The sequence below is a fragment of the Myotis yumanensis genome, unplaced genomic scaffold (genome assembly GCF_028538775.1).
Source record: "Myotis yumanensis isolate MYYU_CA2020_CCGP unplaced genomic scaffold, mMyoYum1.0.hap1 SCAF_7, whole genome shotgun sequence".
In the NCBI taxonomy this organism is placed as follows: Eukaryota; Metazoa; Chordata; class Mammalia; order Chiroptera; family Vespertilionidae; genus Myotis; species Myotis yumanensis.
This window is the reverse complement of record NW_027223758.1, coordinates 33865817-33889073: the sequence shown is the minus strand read 5'-3', so window position 1 is coordinate 33889073 and position 23257 is coordinate 33865817. Positions and strand designations below refer to the sequence as shown.

General features: G+C 47.3%; 1 protein-coding gene across 4 annotated transcripts in view; it reads right to left on the bottom strand.

Moving 5' to 3' along the window:
- Window positions 1-869: 869 nt before the first annotated feature.
- TM9SF4 (transmembrane 9 superfamily member 4) overlaps window positions 870-23257 on the bottom strand; it is a 53016-nt gene continuing 30628 nt past the window's right edge. For 2 of the 4 annotated variants that reach the window (XM_070420118.1, XM_070420119.1), the window contains exons 4-18: window positions 21298-21466; window positions 21065-21194; window positions 20164-20287; window positions 18565-18683; window positions 18354-18465; window positions 16822-16892; window positions 14936-15068; window positions 13646-13727; window positions 13476-13551; window positions 11573-11656; window positions 8690-8865; window positions 8133-8196; window positions 6577-6696; window positions 5909-5998; window positions 870-2828 (exon numbers count right to left, since the gene is read on the bottom strand). In XM_070420118.1, coding sequence (XP_070276219.1) covers window positions 2679-2828; window positions 5909-5998; window positions 6577-6696; window positions 8133-8196; window positions 8690-8865; window positions 11573-11656; window positions 13476-13551; window positions 13646-13727; window positions 14936-15068; window positions 16822-16892; window positions 18354-18465; window positions 18565-18683; window positions 20164-20287; window positions 21065-21194; window positions 21298-21466 — 1700 coding nt within the window. In that variant the 3' untranslated portion in view covers window positions 870-2678. The remainder of the gene's footprint in view (window positions 2829-5908; window positions 5999-6576; window positions 6697-8132; window positions 8197-8689; window positions 8866-11572; window positions 11657-13475; window positions 13552-13645; window positions 13728-14935; window positions 15069-16821; window positions 16893-18353; window positions 18466-18564; window positions 18684-20163; window positions 20288-21064; window positions 21195-21297; window positions 21467-23257) is intronic. The other 2 variants (XM_070420121.1, XM_070420120.1) reach the window with 2 other exon arrangements.

Genomic DNA, 23257 nt, shown 5'->3' with positions numbered 1-23257 from the left:
GGACCCCTCAGGGGATATCCGACTGCCAGTTTAGGCCCAATCCCTGTGGACATCCCTCTCACAATCCGGGACCACTGGCTCCTAACCACTCACCTGCCTGCCTTGCCTGATCGCCCCTAACCGCTCGCCTGCCTGCCTGATAGCCCCTAACCACCTTTGCCTTGGCTCCCGCAGCTTTGTCTGAAAGGTCATTTGGCTGTCTGGTCTAATTAGAATATTATGCTTTTATTATTATAGATACTTAAGTAGGGGAGGATATATCTTTTTCTAGGCTTTCCAAACTGGCTAATGTAAGCCTAGAGCCATCTGTGCCACGTCCTCCATACCTTCCCCATAGGGAAGAAGGCTCTTGACAATGGGACAGAATGGACCAGAGAGAAGCAGAGTGGAAAAGGGAGAATCCTAAGGCTATCCTTTGAGCCCTTGGATCTATCCAAACCTGAAGCCAAATAATCCATTTACTTGGTGACTTATAAGCCACTGTATTCCCCTTGGGCTTATGCCAATTTGACTTGTTTCTCCTGTTTGCAGTTGAAGGAGTCTTACATGACAGATAGGTGAAGTGAGTTGACAGTAAAATATTGGAGCTGGAAATCTAAAATCAGGTCTCATTGCTACCAAAGCTCACAGTTAAATACCATTTCCTACTTGTGGGAACAAAGGGGCAAATATAGGTGAGTCAGAATGGAGGGGGATGAGCAGATGGGAGAAGCTATGGACTTGCACCAAGTAGGGGAACAACAGTGGCCTTAACTCTAGAAAGCCTGACCTGAGACTGAGCTTTGAGGGAAACCACTCAGCTCCACCCACTTGGAAAAGTTGCTTCACCTCAGACCCCTAACCCTTGCAAGAGAGTCAAGAAACATGACAACAGGACAATGGCATATTTATTTACAATTGGACCAAAAAAAGGCATACAGGCATTTTTAATTAAAAATAATGATGATGATGATTTAAAAAGTCAGAAAAATTGATGATGTTTAAATCCTTTATGAGGAGTACATTTCCCTACTCCCCCCCAAAAGAGAATCTCTTAGGGAAAAAAAAAAATCCAAGATTTGAATAAACAAGACTCCATCATCATTCTCTACTGCTTGAGTTCCCTTTTCTTCAACCTGATTCTTGGTGGCTGCCACTTGGCACTGTGGAGTCACTGTGAGGCAAGGTTGAGAAGTTCACTGGTTTGATTGGTGGAGCTGGTAGGGGCCGTTATGAGAATAACCTGGGAGGGGGAAGGGGGTAGTGTGTGTTCCTAGCTTAACCAGCATCCTGAGCTTTGAATTGTGGTGGGAGTCCCAAAGGGGCTGGAGCAAGGGTGAGTGGCTGTTACTTAAGCCCTAATCCCAGGGTGGGTTTGGTCTCTTGCAATTTAAGAGAAAGTGACATGCAGAGTGGGTGGGCAGTGAGGGTGGAGGGAAGACTTGGCCCCAAGAGTGGGTGTTGATAAAAGAGCCAGACCTGCCATGTTAGTTACCTCTAACTTGGGGTAACTGGCTCCTTGCCTATCCCTGGGAATTGGGGAAGAAATGACAGAACTTACCTTCCATTTCCTTTTCACCAGCAGTTTTCTGGGTGTCCCTCAAAGGAGGCAAGAACTCAAATGGGAGGGGGAGGGGAATGGGTTTGGCTAAAAGAGCTGTGCATGGGCGCTAAGGCTGGGGGATGTCAGGGAGGGAATGCCTCTCCCCAGCCATTTAAAGGAAGAGAACTGAAGTCTCCAGGCCTTGTTCTGCTCGAAGTGGGGGAAGAGAGACCCCACCACCAGCACAGTTTGCAAAGAACAGCAACCCCCTGAGGAAGGGACTGGGGAGAAATCCTAAAGGGTGAAGACCCTCAGCCCAGGCACAGACATGTGGATATACTTGGATTGGCTTTGGAAATACCTGGCCCTGGATCCAGGATTTTGTGGCACAGAAATAGTTCGCTGCAAGTCTCTTCTCTGCTCCAGCAAATTTCCACTGCTCCCTAGTACTTCTGGGGATTTCCTTACAGCAACCAAGACTGGACTTGCTCCTGGTGACAAGACGACCCGAGGCCTGGCTAGAAGCCCTGCCTTGGGCAGCCCCAGGAGAAGGCTGGAGAGGTGAGAAGAGGGAGGGAAAGTGGCTGGTAGAGGCAGGTTGGCACTGAGGATGCATGTCCGGGATAGAGCTGTGCTTGTCACGGCATCAATGGTGAGGATGGATGGTGAGAGGCTTGGAAACCTCACTGAAGTCCCAGAAGGTCTGGTGTTTCCTTTTCCAGTTAGTCGTGGGGTGGCCAACAGCCCTGAGGAACTGAGGTGGAGACAGTGACCAAAACCCAGTGTCTCTGTGGATTTATCCATGCTGGATCCATTGTTAAAAAAACAAAAAACAAAAAACAAGGAAAAAACCCCTAACCAAAAATAAACCTGAACAGGTCCCAGAGTTCCTGCTGAAGGGAACTTTCTTAGTACTGAAGAAAAAACGACCCACAAAAACGTCATCCCCACAGAATTGGAATAAGATGATGGAGAAAAATGCAAGATTTATCTACAGGTCCTCCCGCCCCCCACGCAGCCCTGGGATCCAGGAACACTGTGCCAGGAGTTACATTCCAAACAAGCAGGAGTTACTTTATTTTTCGTGCCTGCAGTTCCCCACGCAGGGTGGCTTCCTGTCCATGGACGGAGTGGGCATGGCTATGGTCCACCCGCATCAGTCTATCTTCACAGCAGCGTAGATCTTGCGGACAAACATGTAGGCTGCATAGAAGCCGATGGTGCCCGTGAGGAGCCAGAAGGACAGGACCATGAGGGCCGTGTAGCCAAAGTAGAGGAGAGAGGGGATGAACTCGACGATGTCCAGCTGGGGCATGAGCAGGGGAGAAAAGAGAGGGGTGGACACTTAGTGCCAGCCTGCCATGGCCAACTGCCCCCCTCCCCATGATTTCATGGCAAAGCCTGGCAGGAAAAGGGGCTCGCTCCAGAGGCGCAGCAAGGGGCAGACGGGGCCCACAGCCACAGTGAGCCTTCTTCCATACTAGGGCCCGTGCATTGCCTTGGATTCTCACAGTCACCATGGTAGGTTATTAGCTCATGTTACAGGTGGGGCACCGAGGGGTTAAACAATACCCACAGTTACACAGCCAGGAAGTAGAGGAACTGGGATTTGAACCTGGGGCTAGAGTGCTAGGAGTCAAAGGCCCAACTCTATCGACCCAAGCCATTTCTGGCTGTGGTAAGAGGGGCTAGGTGTCTCCCAGGGAAAGGCCTAGGAGCTCCCTGGAAGACAGGTGTGACTTAGGGGCGAGGACCAGATGCAGTACGAACAGATACAGCCCTGTCACTTCTTTACCCGCCACAGCCCCCAGGACAGTACGGTGAGACTCCTGAATGGCCCGAGTAGCAGGCAGGGAATGGGGGAGGAGAGGCGTTTCAGAGTCCCAGCTTGAGGACCAGAGAGCCACCATATGCCTGCCCCAGCCTACAGTCCTCTCTTTCTCAGAACGCGCCTGTCACTTTTTAAAAAAAAAAAATTTTTTTTATTGATTTCAGAGAAGAGAGGAAGAGATAGAAACATCAATGATGAGAGAGAATCATCCATCGGCTGCCTCCTGCACAACCCCTACTGGGGATCGAGCTCGAAACCTGGGCATATGCCCTTGACCAGAATTGAACCTGGGACTCTTCAGTCCGCAGGCTGACGCTCTCTCCACTGAGCCAAACCACCTAGGGCTACTGTCACTTTTTAACACCTCACAGGGATTTTATCTTGGAGCATTTTGGACTCCTCTGTAGAGTTTTGAGGCTTGGGCAGGGAGGCCAAGGATCTGTGTTGTGCTGGTATGTACCGTGGTCGGCAAACTGCGGCTCTCAAGCCACATGCGGCTCTTTGGCCCCTTGAGTGTGGCTCTTCCTAAGCCTTAGGAGTACCCTAATTAAGTTAATAACAATGTACCTACCTATATAGTTTAAGTTTAAAAAACTTGGCTCTCAAAAGAAATTTCAATCATTGTACTGTTGATATTTGCTCTGTTGACTAATGAGTTTGCCGACCACTGTGCTAGGCCAAGTAGAGCTAATCTGGAACCTTGGTATCAAGATCTGCCCAGATACTAGGTAGGACCTCGTGGGGCCTGCTCCAGGGCTCATGCACAGACACATGGTCCCAAAATGCCAGGAGCCCAGAAGAAAACAATAAAGTCACTGTTTTGTTTTTGTTTTTCTGTTTTTTAAAGATGTATTTATTGATTTTTTTTTTTAAGAGAAAGAGGAAGGGAGAGGGAGAAAGAGAAAGACTGGTGTGAGAGAAACATCCATCAGAATTGAATGGATGAGCTTTCAGTGCACGGGACAACACTCAAACAATTGAGCCACACCAGCCAGGGACTGTTTTTTAAAATTTTTTAATCATCTAAGGACATGTTTGGAGAGAGAGAAAGGAAGGGACAGAGGGAGAGAGAGGGTGAGAGAGAGAGAAACATTAATCAGTTGCCTTCTATATGTGCCCCAGCTGGGGATGGAATCGGCAACCCAGGTATGTGCCCTGACCGGGAGCTGAACCGGCAACCTTTCAGCGCTATGCTAAACCAACTGAGCCTCTCTGGCTGGGCATAAGGTCACTGTTTTGAGACCTTCCTGAGGTCAAACATTCTCAAACTGAAGGTGAAGGCCATGTTCTCAGGCTCTACCCCACACCTCTCCTTTTATAGCCTTTCTTGTGGCTGGAGAAAGGATGATGTGAGGTGGGGGCAGGGGACAGGGTAGCGGTAAATCCAGTGGTAAAACCAGGAAAGGGATGAGGCAAATAAGGCAGTACTGGAAGGGCCCTTTGAAATTCAGACAGGCCAAGGCCGTCATTTTACAGACAAGGAAGGCTCTGGGGATGGAGGAGGAGGTTTTTAGAACAGAGAAGAATGAATGAGGCAGAGGAAGGCAGGACAGGAGGACAGGAGACTATGATGTGACTCCTGGGGGCCTGGTAGGAGGCTATGATAGTTATGATTTGCTTGCCCAACACTGTCTCCTATCTTCCTTCTGCCCAGTGTTTTGGAGTACCCACTCCTCACTTTGTGGTCCTGTTGGGGCTGTCATTCCTAGTATAAAACCTAAGCTAATCAGAGTAAGCCATCCTATTGGACCTGAGGAATAATAAGGGATGGCATGTAACCTGGGCCAATAACAGTTTTCCCTTAGGGATTGATGATATGATGGTAGAAGACAGACGTTCTTTTAGCTCTAGGGGTGCAAAGCTGAAAAAAAGGAGCCTCTAGGGCTGCCAAAGATCAACTTTCCACTTTGTGGAAAGATCCTGCCAGCAGACTGAAGCCAAGCAAACACCATGTGCCCGAGCCAGGCGAGCCAGGCTCCCTTCCATTCGCCCACACTTTACCTATGTGGCTCACACAGTACAGATGATCCGAGATGCAGACGAAGCCGTGGCCCGTCCTGTCCTTATTGTGAAGGACTGAACCGTAGAGACAGGACCCCTGAGGTCCTAAATTTGGGTGCTAAAGGCTATTTCATCATTTTCTGTTTTTATATTTACTAACTCTTTTCATTAATCCTCTTTATCCTTTCATGTTCTTTTTCCCCCTAGCTTCTTGAGGTGAATACTGTTATCATCAATGTCTGTTTTTCCTATAAAAAGCATTGGAAGGTGATATATTTCTTTTAAGTACCCCTTTGGCTATATGTCACAGGTTTTTCATGCAATAGTTTCATGGTTATATATTCTGAAAGCTTTCGTCTTCCAAACATACAGAACATAGATTCTCTTTCCTAAAAAGATACATGTTCCAGAGCAGAGCCAGTTCTATACTGGCATTGGTCCCACTGCTGATGGGAAAGTAAGATTCAGACACTTGAGTTTTTCCCAGCACCCTCTTCTCCACTATCCTGCCCTAAAAGGGCTAAGGGAACTTGTTAACAAAATAAGGGTGGTACCTTGTTAACAAAATAAAAGATGGCATAGACTAGGACGTAGAATGCAGATCCCCCGGAGACTAGGAAATTCCTCCACCACCAGCGGTAATCCTGAGGAGGAAACAGAAGGATTAGAACTCTTCCCCAAGCTTCACAGTTGCCCAAGGAGCTAAAGACTCTGGGTAAGAACAGTAATATTTGGGGTGATGGGAATGTTTTATATCTTGACTGAAATGGTGGTTTCACAACTGTATGCATTTTCAAAGGCACATTAAAAAGGGTGAACTTCCTTGTTAATAAAATATACCTTAATTAAAAAAAATCAACAACAACAAAAGAATAGTAATAACAACTAACATGTTGTGAGCAAATGCTCCCCATGTGCCAGGTACAATTCTAAGTACTACATGTGAAATCAGCCCAGTTTAATCATTGTAGCGGCACTCTGAGTCGGGTGCCACTGCGACCCTTGTTATATTAGGAAAGCACGGAGAGGTTAAGCAACTGCAACCAGAGCCACTAATGAAGGAGCCCACTGAATCCATGGAGGCTCAGCGAGAGGAAGTGATATACCAGCCCGAGACCTCATGGCCAGAAGGGGGAACATGGAAAACCCAGACAGCCTCATTGACCCATTCAATGTTGGACCCAGGATCCCCACCCCCAACTCCTGGCCCCATGCCCCTTACCTCTGCACACAGCTGAAAGTACACCATGACAATGCTGATTTGTGAGCAGGATACCACCAGGATGATGAAGACGAGGAATAGGAAGCCAAAGAGGTAATAGAACTGATTCTCCCAGATTGCCTGCGGACACATCACAGCCGGCCTTCAACTAGCCTGCTTCCACCCAGTGGCCCTTTCCCCTGGCTTACCCTGCCTGCTCTCAGGACACTAGCCCTCAGGTAGGACTGGCATACTACTTGTCACCAGGGCAGGAATGGAGATATCATCACAATGCCACCGGGGCCCATGTGCCTGGCACATGGCTCGCACTGGCTCTCTTCCCTGGAGCAGAGGGTGAGCCAGCCTATTCTTAGGGAGTGGCTGGGGCATGGCTGACCCTATGATGGGTGGGCTCTACCCTGAACACTGCAGCTTGTAGAAAGCTGCATCACACCCTTGTCAAAACTATATAGCAGCCCAGCCGGCATGGCTCAGTGGTTGAGTGTTGACCTACAAACCAGGAGGTCAGCATTCGATTCCTGGTCAGGGCACATGCCCGGGTTGCGGGCTCAATCCCCAGTGTGGGGCATGCAGAAGGCAGCAATCAATGATTCTTTCTCATCATTGATGTTTCTGTCTCTCTCTCCCTCTCCCTTCCTCTCTGAAATCAATAAAAAATATTAAAAAAAAAATTACATAGTAGCCACCACCACTCAGGGGGAGCTTACCACATGGCAGGCAAGCTACATGCTTCATGGACATCTTCACATATGAACCTATGAAAGTGTGGACTTTTACAGTTAAAGAAGTCAAGGCTCAGTGAGGCTGGTGATTGGCCCAGGGTCACACAAAGAGAACTGAGGTGGCTGCGCTGGCAGGGAACCCATTCTCTGACCCTTTTCCTAGGTAGGGCTGGGTGAGCAAGGGGATCTCAGCCAGGAGGGGCTGGGCCACTCCAGAGCAGCGAATACTTGTCCAGCACTGACTGGGTGCAAGGCACCCTCTGTGATGGGCACCAAGTTAGGTGAGACAGATTTCAATGGCTGTGAAGAGATCTACTGCCAATTTTCATTGCACGCCTGGGACAAGAGCAATCGTCATCACAGCCACAGCTACAATTTAACAAGCGTTTCTGACTGTCAAGCACCCTGCCTTTTACAGACATCATATTCCAGCCTCACAATGACCCTGAAAACAGGCCTTATTCCCTTCATTTTCCTGAGTCTTTTGAGTAACTTAGGTAAATCTGCACAGGAACCCAGAAATCAAAGCAGATGCAACAATATTAAAAATAGTGATGACTGACTGCAGTATTACTGAAGCAGCTTCTATTCATTGAACCCTCCCACACTAGACCCTGCACACATGCCATATCTCATTTGACCTTCCAAGCCATCCTAAGAGGAAGGACTGTTATCCTGTTGGGTGAAAAATGGGGGCTCCAAGAGGTTAAATGGCCCATCTGAAATTTCAGAGGCAGTAAGAGGCAGAGCACCTCAGTGAAGGGGAAGGGACCATGCTAGCGGCGATGAAGGCTGTGTGGTGTGGAGGGAAGGGGAGCAGACAGCACTACTCACACTGAAGATGAAGAAAAGTTCGATGAACATGGCACCAAAGGGCAGGATCCCAGCCATGAGAATGCTGCAGCAGAACAGGAGGGTTAACACTGGGAGGAGACCCAGCCACTGGAAGCCCAGGCTCCCTCCCTAGCTAGCCTGACTGAGAAAGCTTGCACGGTGTGGTGGTTCTAATTCTTTCAGCATGCTTCTGTACCATTATAGCCTCTTGAGAGGTAAGCCGGTGGGCATCATTCCCTCTGTTTTATAGATGGGGAAACTGAAGTACAGAGAGGCAGGCTGACTTGCTTAAGGTCCAAGCAATGGTTTTAACCTGTGTCACCGCACCTTTCCACCCCGCCCCCCCCCAACCTGGTTCCTAGGCCAACACCAAATCTGGCTATAACTCGGTCCTCTTTATCTTAGAGCAAAACTAAGCTTTCATGAAGTCTACTAGGCCCAGCTGAGCTGCAAAACACCAGTCACAGCATCCTTGGGGGGACGCACCTTCTTCCATGTTCTCCTAAGAAGAGCAGTGTTAACCTTACCATTCCTGAAGGCCCCTGCTGGAGACTCACCCCACAAATCGGTTCATGTACCACCGCTGTTCAGGGATCTGCCGGGGAATCTGGTTGGTGCGCACAGGGTTGTCATATGGCTGCTTTCTGAAGCCGAAGTAGTAGCCCAGGTAGACGAGGGGCAGGGAGATCCCGAACCACATGCACAGCAGGGCCACCATGGTGGGGAAGGGCACCTGAGGACACAGCACCATGAGGCCCCATAAGACCCTGATGCCCAGGCTGGAGACTGTGCAAAGGAAGGGGACCTTCTGGGGGCTCAGGGAAGGAGGGTGTGTACAGCAGGGCCACCATCATGGGGAAGGTCCTACAGACACATCCCCACAGGGCTCCTGGCCAGAACCTTCTGAAGCGGACCCCAGCCCTGGGGAAAAGTGGAGTGCACATGGTAAACCACCTGGGCTATGAAGACAGAACCACAGCAGCCCAGAGCTCGTCATCCAGGGAGGAAGTGGGGAAAGAACAGGGACCGAGGAAACTGAGGGCATGAAGGGAAGATGAAGAGGCCAGAATGAAGGGACATTATGTGTTTGGTACGTTAAGTGAAGAAAAAAAAAGGGGGAGGGACACACTGCACAAATAATAATGTGTTCCCTATTTTGTCAAAATAAAACCCTGCAATATACTACCAACTAAATGAAGCAGGTTATAAAACTTTATGTCTAGCACTCCATTTTAATAAAAATACCCAGTATTTATATGTGTAAGTACCTAGAAAGACCTATACCAGTGGTTGGCAAACTCATTAGTCAACAGAGCCAAATAGCAACAGTACAACGATTGAAATTTCTTTTGAGAGCCAAATTTTTTAAACTTAAACTATATAGGTAGGTACATTGTTATTAACTTAATTAGGGTACTCCTAAGCTGGCCTTTGCTAAAAATGTCCTCAATCTGATTGAGGTACGTTAGCTGAGGTCAACCCCTTCCAACTCTCCCATCCACTCGTCTTGTATACTTGTTTCAGACAGACGAGTGTAGATGGGAGAGTTGGAAGGGGTCGACCTCAGCGAACGTACCTCAAAACAATGTACCTCCCCCGCACTGCGTATCCCACGGCCCACAGCCCGCCTGCGCCACATCTCCCGTCGCTCGACCGACAGACACCCCCACTTCTTCTAACACCACTTCTTCAAAATAGACTCGCCCAGGCCGAAAACCGACTTCTGCGCATGGGCCACGAAGTTTCAATCGCACTGTACGTGCGCGCCCACACATGGTATTTTGTGGAAGAGCCACACTCAAGGGGCCGAAGAGCCTCATGTGGCTCACGAGCCGCAGTTTGCCGACCACTGACCTATACCAAAAAGTTGTTAGTACTTTCTCGGCTGGGGTATGGAGGATGAAAATGAATTTTTCACTTTCTTCTTTAACCTCTTCTCTAAAGTATTATGTTTTGATAAGAATCATGCAAAAAGAGCCCTGGCTGTTGTGGCTCAGTTGGTTGGGTGTTGTCCCATGCACCAAAAGGTTGCTGGTTCAATTCCCGGTCAGGGCACATACCCAGGTTGCAGGGTTGATCCCAGGTTGAGGGTGTGCTGGAGGCAGCCGATTGATGCTTCGTTCTCACGGATGTCTCTCTCTCTTTCTTTCTCTCCCTCTCCATTCTTCTCTCTCTAAAAATCACTAAAAGATATTTTTTAAAAATCAATTTAAAGAAAAAAAAAGAATCATGCAAAAAGAAATTAATTAATAAAACCACGCCAGGGTACAGTGTCGCTGTCTGGAAGGAAGAGGGGCCAGGTTGGGGAGCTTCATCTAGAGAGCTGCCAGCTGTCCCAGTGGGGCCCCCAGACTTCAGGTTCTCAGCCCCTCCATGTCCTCTAGAACTCAACTCAAGAATCATTCCCCCCAGAAAGCACTTCCTGATTCCCAGACTAGGCAGGACTCATGTTCAAGTACTTAAAACAGAACTTATTCCAAAGTAAGCATCTTATAAATGTTTGCTATTATTATTTTATAATTTTTAAATTACATTCTTCGATTTTAAAAAAATCTAAAAAGAGGGAAAAGACTAAAAAAAAATATAGTAAAGATCTACATAGTATTTATCTCTGGGTGGTTGGATTTTGGGTTATTTCTGACTTCTTTAACTTCCCTGTACTTTCCAAATTTTCTACAATTGAGTGTTTGTAATGAGCAGTTGGTTATTGGAAGAAAATGTTGAAAGAGAGAATGAACACAGGTATAAAAAAGAGGAAGTGAGAGGAAGAGCACCACTGTTCTTCCTGGGCAGCTTCCTGGGCTGCTGGAAAGAAACCAGTGCTCCGGCAGCCTGGACTGGAAGCCTCACCCAAGGTTTGTTAGTGAGCACCTGCAGGTGGAGGGGTGGTGGCTCTACCTGCTGTGGCTGAGAGTGCAAATGCCTGCCTACCTCTACCACAGTCCTGCTAATTAATCAAGACCCCATCTTCCAACCCTCAACTGAGTTCACAATCCTACTCAATGAGTCCTGGGCAGCTGCTAGAAACAAGGGGGGCTGGCAGAACCGCCCCCCTGAGGATAGAACAACCTGCAGGGGCTGGTACTGAGGAGCAGGCACTCTTGGAGAGCCTTGTTTTGGGACACTGACCTAATAAACTCACACCAAGCAGCCTTCCCTTGGTTGGAACAAAGGGGAATTCCCCAGTTGGCCCCTGGACTATGGACACCTCCCTATAGAGAAGTAAGTTTTGGCCAGCTGTCTGAAAAAGCCCACAGGAAGGCCAGGGCCCAGGCAAGAACATGGGCAGGGCTGGGGAAACCCCAGCTAGCCCTCAGCCCCTAAAGCTGGAAATAGAACTTTGTGAAGACTCAGAAAGGGAAGGGGACAGCAGGAAGTGACCTACAGGAGTAGAGCTGAGCACAGCTGCCCAACACCCACTTGTTGGGGAGGGCACTTACCGCTCCTGATGAGTGCTTTCCCCAGATGAAGCAATTCAATACGAAACAAATGCCGAAAACCACGCCAGGGTACAGTGTCGCTGTCTGGAAGCAAGAGGGGTCAGGTTGGGGAGCTTCATCTAGAGAGCTCCCAGCTGTCCCAGTGGGGCCCCCAGACTACGGGTTCTCAGCCCCTCCATGTCCTCTAGGACTCAACTCAAGAATCATTCCCCCCAGAAAGCACTTCCTGATTCCCAGACTAGGCAGGACTCATGTTCTTTATCCTCTTAGATTCCTGAACAGCCCCTTCCTTGTCCTCATACCAGTCTGTAATTCCATATTGTTGTAACCTAATCAGTGTCTGCCTACACCGTAGACTGAGGAGTGTGCCCTCCTGCTCACTGATGCAATCCTAGCACTTAGAACACAGCAGCTGCTCAATAAACATTTGTTGAATAAAGAATGAATAGCCCTGGCTCGTTTGGCTCAGTAGATAGTGTTGGTTTGCGGACTGAAGGATCCCAAGTTCGATCCCAGTCAAGGGCACATGCCAGGGTAGCAGGCTTGATCCCCAGCGGGGGGCATGCAGGAGGCAGTCGATCAATGATTCGCTCTCATCAATGATGTTTCTCCCCCCGCCCCCCATTCCTCTTCCTCTCTGAAATCAATAAAAAAATATTTTTAAAAATAAATGAATAAAATTTTTACAAAATATATATGTCTAGCCCAGCCAGTGTGGTTCAGTGGTTGAGTGCTGACCTATGGACCAGGAGGTCATAGTTTCAGGCTCGATCCCCGGTAGGGGGCGTGCAGGAGGCAGCCAATCAATGTTTCTCTTTCTCCCTTCCCCTCTCTCTAAAAAAAGAACCATGCAAAAAGAAATTAATATATGTCAAGTATTTAAAACAGAACTTATTCCAAAGTAAGCATTTTATAAATGTTTGCTATTATTATTTTATAATTTTTAAATTATATTCTTCGATTTTAAATAAATCTAAAAGGAGGAAAAAGACTGAAAAAATACATAGTAAAGATCTACATAGTATTTATCTCTGGGTGGTTGGATTCTGGGTTATTTCTGACTTCTTTAACTTCCCTGTACTTTCCAAATTTTCTACAATGGGTGTTTGTAATGAGCAGTTGGTTATTGGGAGAAAAATGTTGAGAGAATGAACACAGGTATAAAAAAGAGGAAGTGAGAGGAAGAGCACCACTGTTCTTCCTGGGCAGCTTCCTGGGCTACTGGAAAGAAACCAGTACACCGCCCGCCCCCCGCCCCCCCGCCCCGGCTTTCTGTGTGATTTCAGAATGCTGGGATTAAAGGCTTCTGAGTTTGACACCAAGGCTCTTCCTGGCCCCCTAAAGACCCCATTTGCTCTGGAAGAAGGGGCTCAGGGCTCCCTGGGAGATAGAGTTGGCTCCTAAGCATCCTTCAATTTCTATGTCCTGGTGGAGGACAGAGAGGGCAGGAGCTGTCCTCACTGAAGGGGAACAAAGGACCAAAGTCTGGAAAACAGACTGATGGTGACAAGGGGCCTGGCTGCTTCTGCCCCTTTGCACCAGTGGGCAGGGTGTATACTACTCCCCGCAGCCCTGACCAATGTTTGCCCTTAAACTTTTACACTTAGGCTTGATGGCTAAATTCAGTTATTCTGAATCCTCTATTTCTTCTCTTGCTTGAGACATCAGACTACTAAGTGGCTAAAAATCACCTAAATTCAATCCCCTCATTTTATATGGCAACTAAGGCCCTAGGTTCTGCTGCACCTGTGGGTACGAGCCCAGAATTCCTGACCCTCAGGATATACTCTTCCTGCTCCATCATGCTGCTGCTTCCCAGGGCCTGCTGACACTGCTCCTGAGGAAACCAGGATGAGACTGCTCAGCTCCCCACCAACACCAGGAGGAGGTTGAGGACACTTACACAGAAGGCTCCTTTCTTCCACCGATGGCCTTTTAGAGTGCGGTACAGACGGCCGGCGGAAAATCCACCGAAAACTCTGTGGGAAACAGCAGAGATCCACACCAAGGGACCTGTTAGTTGGAGCACAGCTGGCGTGTGCCAGCCCCCGGAGCCCGCTCAGACACACCTACCCCATGAACATGAAGAGGAAGCAGGCAGTGGTCATGAGAGCTCCCCGGGAGGAGGGTGACAGCATCCCAAGCATGGCCACAACTATGGAGGGAGTGGACGGAGGAGAGAGAAAGTCAGTGACTGATCGATCGCCAGGCCCCCATCCCCCATCCCAGGCTGGCTGACAAGGACTTGGGCAAATGGAGCAAAGTAAGTATACTCCCTTCCTCTTTATAGGAGAAAACTGGGTCTTAGCTGGGGTTCAGAGGGCTGCAGCTTTTAGCCCACAGGGTACTTGCAACCATCCAGGCATTGAGCTGAGAGCATTATGAATGCTAGCCACTACATCCGCCTTATCAACCCTGTGAGGTGGAGGTTAGTTTCCCAATTTCTTAGATGGGGAAACTGAGGCTCACAGAAGTTAAGATCACAAAGCCTGTCCACAGTCACAAAGCTTGTAGTTGAGATACAAATTTAGGCAGATTAGTTGCCAAGAGTTTAGATCTTAAAAGTTCTCATCACAAGAAAAAAAAGGAACTATGAGAGATGATAGATATTGAATATTAACTAAACTTATTGTGGTGATCATTTCACAACATATACACATATCAAATCATTATGTCGTACATCTTAAACTACAATGTTTTAGGTCAATTAAAAGATGGATAGCCCTGGCCAGTGTGGCTCAGTTGGTTGGGTGTCATCCTGTGCACGAAAAGGTTGCCAGTTTGATTTCCGGTCAGGGCACATTCTGGGTTTTTGGGCTCAATCCCCGGTAAGGGACATGTTGGAGGCAGCCAATTGATGTTTCACTCTGACATCGGTGTTTCTCTTTTTCTCTCTCTCCCTCTCCATTCCTCTCTCTAAAAGAAAAAAAAAGTTGGATAAAATCTTAAAAAAAATTTTAGGCAGATTGATTTCAGAACTGTCTATAACTACTATATATTAGTTTTCGGGGGGTTATTTTTGAGGGGGGGAAAAAAAAAGATCTGAATCCAGCCCTCATTTTGGTGCTGACTTGATAAATCACTTCACGCCTGACTGCAAAAGGAGGCCAACCTCACAACACTGATGTGTGGCTTCACTGACATAGTGGACGTGGTGGGCTATCAACAGTGCTGCAAAGCTCTGATGAGGATCAAATTACCAGGGCCTGGGGTTGAGAGGACCTAGCCTTTCTGCTGGGATGGACAGCTCCATCTGGCCCAGAGATGCTGACACGCCTTTTTCTCCAGGGAGAAAAGCCTACCCTTCTCTCAGACTCCGCCCATGCTGCTCTGGTGACAGCCTCCCACACCAGGCCCACTCACAGATGACGATGAGGATCATACAGAAGAGCTGAATGCCTGAGCCCAACAGGGAGCTGAGGATCATGGGGTACTGGGGTGGCCTGAAGACGTCACCGTGCACCAACTTCCACCCAGACTCTTCCATGGTGTCTTCCTACAGCAAAGGGCCAGAAAGTGAGGCTGCGTCTTTGGCTCTGGTATAAGCAGCTCCTGTAGGGCTCACCCCCAAGGACCCACTCTGACTAGGGATGAGGGTCCCTCAGGTGTCAATCAGCTCCGCTCTGACACAGGAGTGTTAAGTGACACAATACAGTGCTTCCCAGAGAAATGTCACAGGGTACGAGACACAAACATGAAGCCTACAGCTAAATAAATCTCCCTAAATTCCACAAACCTTATGCATGGAAAAATAATGTAATCATCAACATACAAAAATGTTAACTGTGATAATTTTTGGGTGGTGAGATTTAGAAGCAATTAATTTTTTAATGATTATAAAAATAATATGTGCTCTGACTTGTATAATAAAAATCTAAAAAAACTTTTGGTATATGGCATGATAATCAAATGATCAAAAAGCCCTGGCTGGCTTGGCTCAATGGTTAGAGCCAAAGAGTTGAGGGTTTGATTCTGGTCAAGGGCATGAACCTGGGTTGCAGGTTTGATCCCTGGCCCAAGTTAGGGAGCAGGAGGCAACCACTCAACGCGTCTCTCTCACATCGGTGTTCTTCTCTCCCCCGCCTCTCCTCCCATTTCCACGCTCTCTGAAAATCAATGGAGAAAATATCCGAAGACTAAAAAAAAAAAAAAAGTAATGTGTACTATAGAAATTTTTTTTAAAATCTAGAAAAACTGAACAAAATATATAAAACTCATACCCATAGACTTAAAAAGATACAGAAAATAAAATGATTTATACATTTAATGATACCACTGTTTTGATATATTTCCTTTAATCCTTTATGTATTTGTGTATATGTATATATAATTTGAAATTGGGATCATAGTTATATTTACTGTGTACTTGCTATTTTCAGTTGATGTCTGTGAACATTTCCTCAGGCCAATAAATATTCTTAGAAGTATTATTTTAATGTCTGTATACTTTTTCATTGTACAGCTATACCATAATATAACCAATCCATCATCATGGAACAGTAGGCAATGTCCAGTTTACTTAAATTATAAATAAAGCTGCAATAAATATTTCTAGATTAGGTCTTTGTATTTCTGATGCTTTCTTTAGGAAAATTCTAAAAGATCTACTGGATCAAAACAAGTCAACTATTTTATAGTATTATATGTTCTGTATTATATGTTCTTCCAATTAATTACTTTTCAGAAAACTACCAATTTACATTGGCATGGGTGGCACAAGAAGGTGCTTATCTCACATTAACCTTGCCAAAAATTAGTTCTACGGAAACAAAAATATGTGCTATTTTGAAGGACCTAAACTGTTTCTCATGACTGTTTGAATCTGCAGTTTTGGGGGTATCTCTCAGGTGAAAGTAGTTTTTCACATGTTTACCAGCTATGTACAGTTCCTTGTCTGTAAATTCTTTGTTCATTATCACATTAAAGATTTTAGATTTTTTAAAAGAGATTTTATACCAGTTTTTTAACTGTATCATCTTATTTTGGTATAAAAAATTTTAATGTCAAATTCATCAAGTTTTCTCCCCTGTGACTTCTTCTGTTGCTTTTATGCTTAGAAATCAGAAAGTCTATTCCCATCATTTTGGGTCATTAAACATTTTTTTTGCTTTTCACTATTTTTAAGGCTTACTCTATAAATGATACACACACACACACACACATACACACACACACACACCCCTTTGGGTTTGGCAGGCTACTCTGCCCTCCCTCTCCAACTCCATCCCTCCCCAGCCAACACCTCGTACAATGTCATCCTCTTTGTTATAGTTGGCAATGTCCTTCCGGAGGGTCCGAATGATAATCATGCTCAGGATGCCTGAAACAAACAGGAGAGGAAGTTGTCAGCATTGCCAACCAAGTCTTCTGTGTCGCATGCCTTCCTGAGATTGGTGTTTCACTGAGGGATGATTGGCATGTGTGAGCTTCCTCCAGTGAGAAGTGGCTATGCAGCTGCCTCAGGTCCTCTTTTGGGTATAGGTTCACCCCAGGTATTCGGGCAGGAGTGAACGGAGGGCCACCCCCCACACAAGGGAATGAAAGAGCTGCTGGGATAGGTATGAGGAGAATGGCACCCCAGCTACTCCATGGCCTGGTCCTACCAGCTTCTCCAGTCTCACCTCCTCCCAGGCTCCCCTCTTCTCACTCACCCCTGGTTCTATTTTTTCTTTTTTAAAGCCTCATCTGAGGATATTTTTTCCATTGATTTTTAGAGAGTAGAAGGGAGGGGGGAGGTGGGAGAAAGACAGAAAGATCAATCTGAGAGACACACATCAAATGGTTGCTTCCCACTCCCCAACTGGGGCTGGGGATTGATCCTGCAACCCAGGTACATGACCTTGACTGGGAACTGAACTCACAACCCTTTGGTCCATGGGCCAATGGTACACTGAGCAAACCCATTCAGGGCTTGCCCCTGGTTCTTTGCTGCTTTTATTATCACTTCACAGCTGCATTGCTCTCTCACCTCCATACCTTTATGCAGGCTATCCTATACCCTGAATATCCCATTCTTCCCAGATTAACTCCTACTCACGCTAGTATAGTGGTTAAGAGAATAGGTTGCATGACCTAGAGCTAACTTAACTCACAGTTCTTCGAGGACTGAGATGCTTATAAGCACAGCAGATGGGCCCTGGGTTATATTAAACAGTAGCTAGCAATATTTTTACTTCTCATATGATATTAAAGTGATCAGTTTCATTTCACCTTTGCCCACCACTCTGCCCCCTGCTTACTACCCTCTTGCCATCTGGTTTCTTGCCAGGCTTGTCCCATTGCAGGGCAGTGACCCCTGCTTGACCAGCCTTTCCCTAGTTCTTCCAATGGTGACTCCTCATTCAGAGAGGTATTCTCTAAAGTAGCCTTCACCTTTTCCTTACAGCTGTGTACATGATCACCTTGTTTATCTGCTTCATGTCACTGATCACTTTCTTTGCTTTTTTGTCTCTTCCACCACCAGAATATAGACTCTGGGTTGGGTTTGCTCACCACCATATCCCCAGCACGTGGCACAGCACCTGCACAGAATGTGCAACACAGTCTTACTGACTGAATGTATGCATGAGATGTATCCGTCCCCCCTAGGAGCTCTCCAGAGTAGAGATCAGATCCTGTTCACCTTGTGCACCTGATGCCTAGCACAGAGCCCTGAGGCCCATTTTTGATCCATGTTTGGCCCCAAGAACACCCCAGAAGTCCCCCTTAAGTGATGTGATGCCTCAGCCCCTTATCCCTCACCTCCTTGTCCTCTCAACCCTCTGACCTACAGATCTCTCACCTGATAGGAAGAAGACCACAACAACGGAGTTAATGATAGAAAACCAGTGGATCTGCACATCACTCATGGTCAGGTAAGTATCCCAGCGAGAGGCCCATTTGATGTCACTTTCCTGGTGGGGGGAGTAAGCACTTAAGAGTCAAGCCTCCTGCTAAACAACTGCCCAGACCAGAACCCTCCTCCCCTGTTGCAGGCTTCAGCCCCTTCTCACCTCCCAGTGTACCGAGTAGGTGAAGTACAGCTTATTTTCCTTGGTGGGATCAATTTCTTGGGGCGAGGATTTGGCACCCTCAGGCAGAGTGCATGAACTCTTCTCATCTACTTTGAGGTCTGTGAGAAATAGAGACTCAGTCTGTTTCTGTGGGGGGCCATTGCTACTACCCAAGGGCTGTCTGGGGGATGCCTTCAGAAGCTGCCTGAGGGGATGGCATGCTGCTGGGACCTAGGTCTGAGTGGAGGCTGGGAGAACAGTTCTCACCTTCCAAAGGGCCTTAGGTGTATGTGGGGAGGGGTCTAAGCCCCTCATTTAATCAACCTTCCTTCACACAATTCAAACATTAATTTACTCATTCAATCAGTCCCATTCACATGCAAAACAATATGGGCTCAGTCTATCATATGTTTACTCATTCACTTAGTCCCCAAAGTTCTGGTACTTTAGTTATCCACTCAGATGCCTCTTTCATTCATCCTGTTATCCATCCATTTAATCAACCAAAAAACATATCACAGCACCTAGTATATCTCAGCTATTGTGCTGGAGATAAAATGATGAGAAAAGGAGACAGGTTTCTAACCTCCAACAGCCAATGGGGGACAGATGATGTCAAAATAATCAGATATAGCCGAAACCGGTTTGGCTCAGTGGATAGAGCGTCGGCCTGCGGACTGAAGGGTCCCAGGTTCGATTCCGGTCAAGGGCATGTGCCTGGGTTGCGGGCACATCCCCGTAGGAGATGTGCATGAGGCAGCTGATCGATGTCTTCTCTCTCATCGATGTTTCTGGCTCTCTGTCTCTCTCCCTTCCTCTCTGTAAAAAATCAATAAAATATATTTAAAAATAAAAAAAATAAAAAAATAATCAGATATAAATGTCCAGCTGTGCTCAAGACACTCACAAAGGAGCAGCAGTATGGTGTTCGGAAAGTACAGAATGTTTTATTTGAGGCCTCTGTGTGTGATTTTGTTTGAAAACTAGGTTCCACAGCTTAAAAATAAAACAAATTAACAACTCCCCACCCCCCTGAAACCCCCACCTATTGTGGACAAAAGGCCAGGCCTCCTAAATTAAAGAGTGCCCTGTGCTTATTAATAAGCAAGGTGAGACTGGAGCAGGTCTGTTGAGCTTGGGCCAATTTTAGTCTAGACCACTTACTCACACAGAAGACAAGAAATACGGAAACTGGTTGCCCGAGAGCTGTCTGTACACTGCCCCTTTCCCTTCAATCCAGAGGGAGCTGGCTGGTTCTTATGAGAGGCCCAGGTAAGCCCCAAGTTGCTGTTTGATCTTGGCTAAGCCACCAACCTCTCGGAGCTTCTGCCTCCTCATATATAATCAAATATATCTGGGGGTTGCCAGAGGTGGTAAACCTGTAAGGCCTTGTTGTGCAAGGCCAGGACACAACAGATGTCCGCTCTCCCCTTGTCCCCTACCTTCTCTAATGGGAATGCAGTGCCCCTACCGTGGCTGGGCCCATATGCTACATTGGGGCCTTTTAGCTATTTCAGGAATCAAGTGTGAGAAAACCCAGGAGTAAAAGCCTAGGCCCATCCACCAGCCCTGCCCCTCTGGTCACACCTCCCCACTCACCCTCCAGCCTGATGCTCTGGGGAATCACCTCGAAGCGGACGACACGGTATGTGTGCTCCTGGTCCTCTTCCAAGTCCTCTCGGTGGTAGTAAAGGATGAAGGAGAGGTGATTGTGCAGGTAGATCTAAAACAGACCAACAGAAAACAAAGTAACTAATAGCCAAGGAACAACCAGAAAATCACTCTGGGGGACCACCCTAGGAATAAGGTCACTCCCCTTGTCCAACAGACCAGCTATCCCAACCTTCCCAAAACACTGCTCTCAGAGCTCTCCTATGCTCAGAAACCCTCCAGGGCTCCCTAGGGTTTACCAGACAAACGCCCATCGCTAAGCCTGGCATTCAAGGCCTTCCATTATCCGATTGTCACCATCTTCTAAGACACGTTAGTTCACCTTGTCTCTCCAAACTCCTCCTTGCCCCATGAACAGTCTCCACTCTGCAGCTCTGTTCATGTCATTCACTCCAATCAGAATGCTGCCCCTGACTCCACTGAGCTCAAGCCTGCCTGTTTCTTAAGGACCACCTCCTCAGTGACAATCTCAATGCAAACCGAGCTCCCTCTGAACGGCTCTGGCATTAACCGTCATGGCAGTGGCACATGGTCAGAAAGGAATGGGACTTAAGATTCAGGGTCTTACAACTGTCAGTCTTTTCCCAATTAGGTTAAAAGCCCCTTGAGGACAGGGACTGTACCTCAAAAGAAATGTTTTTGTCCTCAGAATTTTTTTTAGAAGCTGAGGTTTTTAGGGACTGTGCCTTTCACCTCCTGGGTAGCATCTGCAAGAGCCTTGCCCAAGAGCGCCTTGAGGAATCTGCCTCAGCCAGTCCCAGAGCTAAATATTTCCTCGTGATTTTGGTTGTGGCTTCTCCAGCCCTCTGAGCACACCAAGACACTCTACCTTGTTCATTTCCACGAAGCCAAGCCGGTAGCCGTGTTCAAACTGCACATCTTTTTCCTTCTTCTTGTCATCGCCGTCGCGGTTGGAGTAGAGCTCCAGCCGGGTGGCCACAGGCAGGTTGTCGGCGATGCTGGAAACCCAAGGGCCCCGCTCAGTCCCTCTGAACCGCCTCTCCCATATCAGTGCCCTCCCCAATGGGAACTCGAGGCTGGCAGGGGCAGAGGACAACTTACAGGTGGACATAGTAGTCCTCCGTGACCCGCTCCGCCACGAGCCGGCTCTCTTTCACAGACAGGGTCACTGGTTTGTTGGACTCACTGCACAGAACCTCACACTTCTTTTCGCTATTCATGAGAACCTGGAAAGGGGTGTTGACAATCCGGTCCCCTCTCAGCACCTCTCCTGCCGTAAGAGAGACAGATGGAGCTCAGAGCTTCAACCCTGAGGCTGCTGAGGTCAGCAGAGCCACGAAGACCCAGGACTGACTTGCAGGGCTGTCATCAGTTCTGCAGCCTGGCACTCCATGCTCTTCCCGACCTATTCAGGCTCAGCTTGCCCCTTCACTCCTACCCATTGCCCTCTCCTCTCTCTTTGTGCTCTAGCACCAGCAGACTTTTCAGAGCTCATCAAATATGCCATTTCATTCCACACTTCTGGGCCTCAGGTCGTTTTCTTAGTCTCGAAGGGCTATTGCCTGCCCCAGGTTTTTGAGAAACTCTTCTTCACACTTCCAGCTCAGCTTCTATTTCACCCTTGGAAAGCCCTTCCTGACCTCTTCACTCCCTCCTCTGATTTCCCTCTGCACTGAGGCAGCATCATACAGTGGTGAGGAGAGGGCTGCCTGCTACTGAACGCTGGCTCTGCCTCTTACTCACTTAGCAGTTTTGGCCAGTCATTTAACCTCAGAGCCTCACTTTCCTCATTTATAAAATGAGGATAATAACAGCACCTACTTCACAGGGTTACAGTGAGAAATTAAGTACCAGTCAGAGTAGTCAGGCAACAAATACTATTTTCATCATCAGAATCACCTCTGCACCTTTTATGTCAATGATGTGACTGTGCACAGTGTTGACATATTATGTTTCTGACTCCCTTGACTATGAGTTCTTCAAAGGCAGATAGTGTTTCCTATTTATCTGTGTCTTCATATCCTCATTCAGGCTGGGAGGGAAGTGGGATAAAATCCAGCACCTGAAATTTTTAGCCAAAACATCTTTTTTTTTTTTTTAAAATATATTTTATTGATTTTTTACAGAGAGAGAGAGAGAGAGAGAGAGAGAGAGAGAGAGAGAGAGAAAGAAACATCGATGAGAGAGGAACACCGACCAGCTGCCTCCTGCACATCTCCCACTGGGGATGTGCCCGCAACCCAGGTACATGCCCTTGACCGGAATCGAACCTGGGACCTTTCAGTCCGCAGGCCGACGCTCTATCCACTGAGCCAAACCGGTTTTGGCATAAAACATCTTTATACTTAATGAACTGGCATGCCCCTTGCATGCCTGCCTTAGAGTAACCTGCTACCAGAGTCATGCAGCAGGCACCAAGCAGTTAGGGACTGACAACTAAACTCAATGGTGCTTTCGTTTTGAGTCGATCTAACAATAACAATGCTACTGTGATGATGTGAAACTGGGACAAGCCAAAGGAACTGACCAAACCAACAGGCAGGACTAACCCCTGAACACACTTGGTCTAGCATTTGCCCACCAGTGTGGACCTATGTGATGTGACACTCTCTGCCTAGTCATTTATTCGCTCATTCATTCATTCCCAAAACATGTACCGGGTACTGGCTATCTCCTAGGCCCTAAAAATACAATGTTGAACAGACATACACATGAAGCTTATGGTCTAATGGGAAGGCAGACTTTGATTACATGAGAATATATTATTCAACAAGAGGAACTTGCTCTAGACAAGTGATGCTTGAAATGAGCTATAAAGGAAGAGAGAAGCGTTAACTAGCAAACAGATAGGGGAAGAATGATCTAGACAGAAGGAACAGTGTGTGCAAAGGTCCCTTGAGGGTGGGGGAAACACGGTAAAACTGAGAGGCCTGTGCAGTTTTGATGCAGAGAGCAACTTGAGGTGAGCTGGAGAGATGGGGCTGGAGCTGGATCTCAGGGGGTGTGGGCCACACTGGAAGTTTCAACTTTATCCAGAAGGCAAAAAAAGCCAATGAAAGGT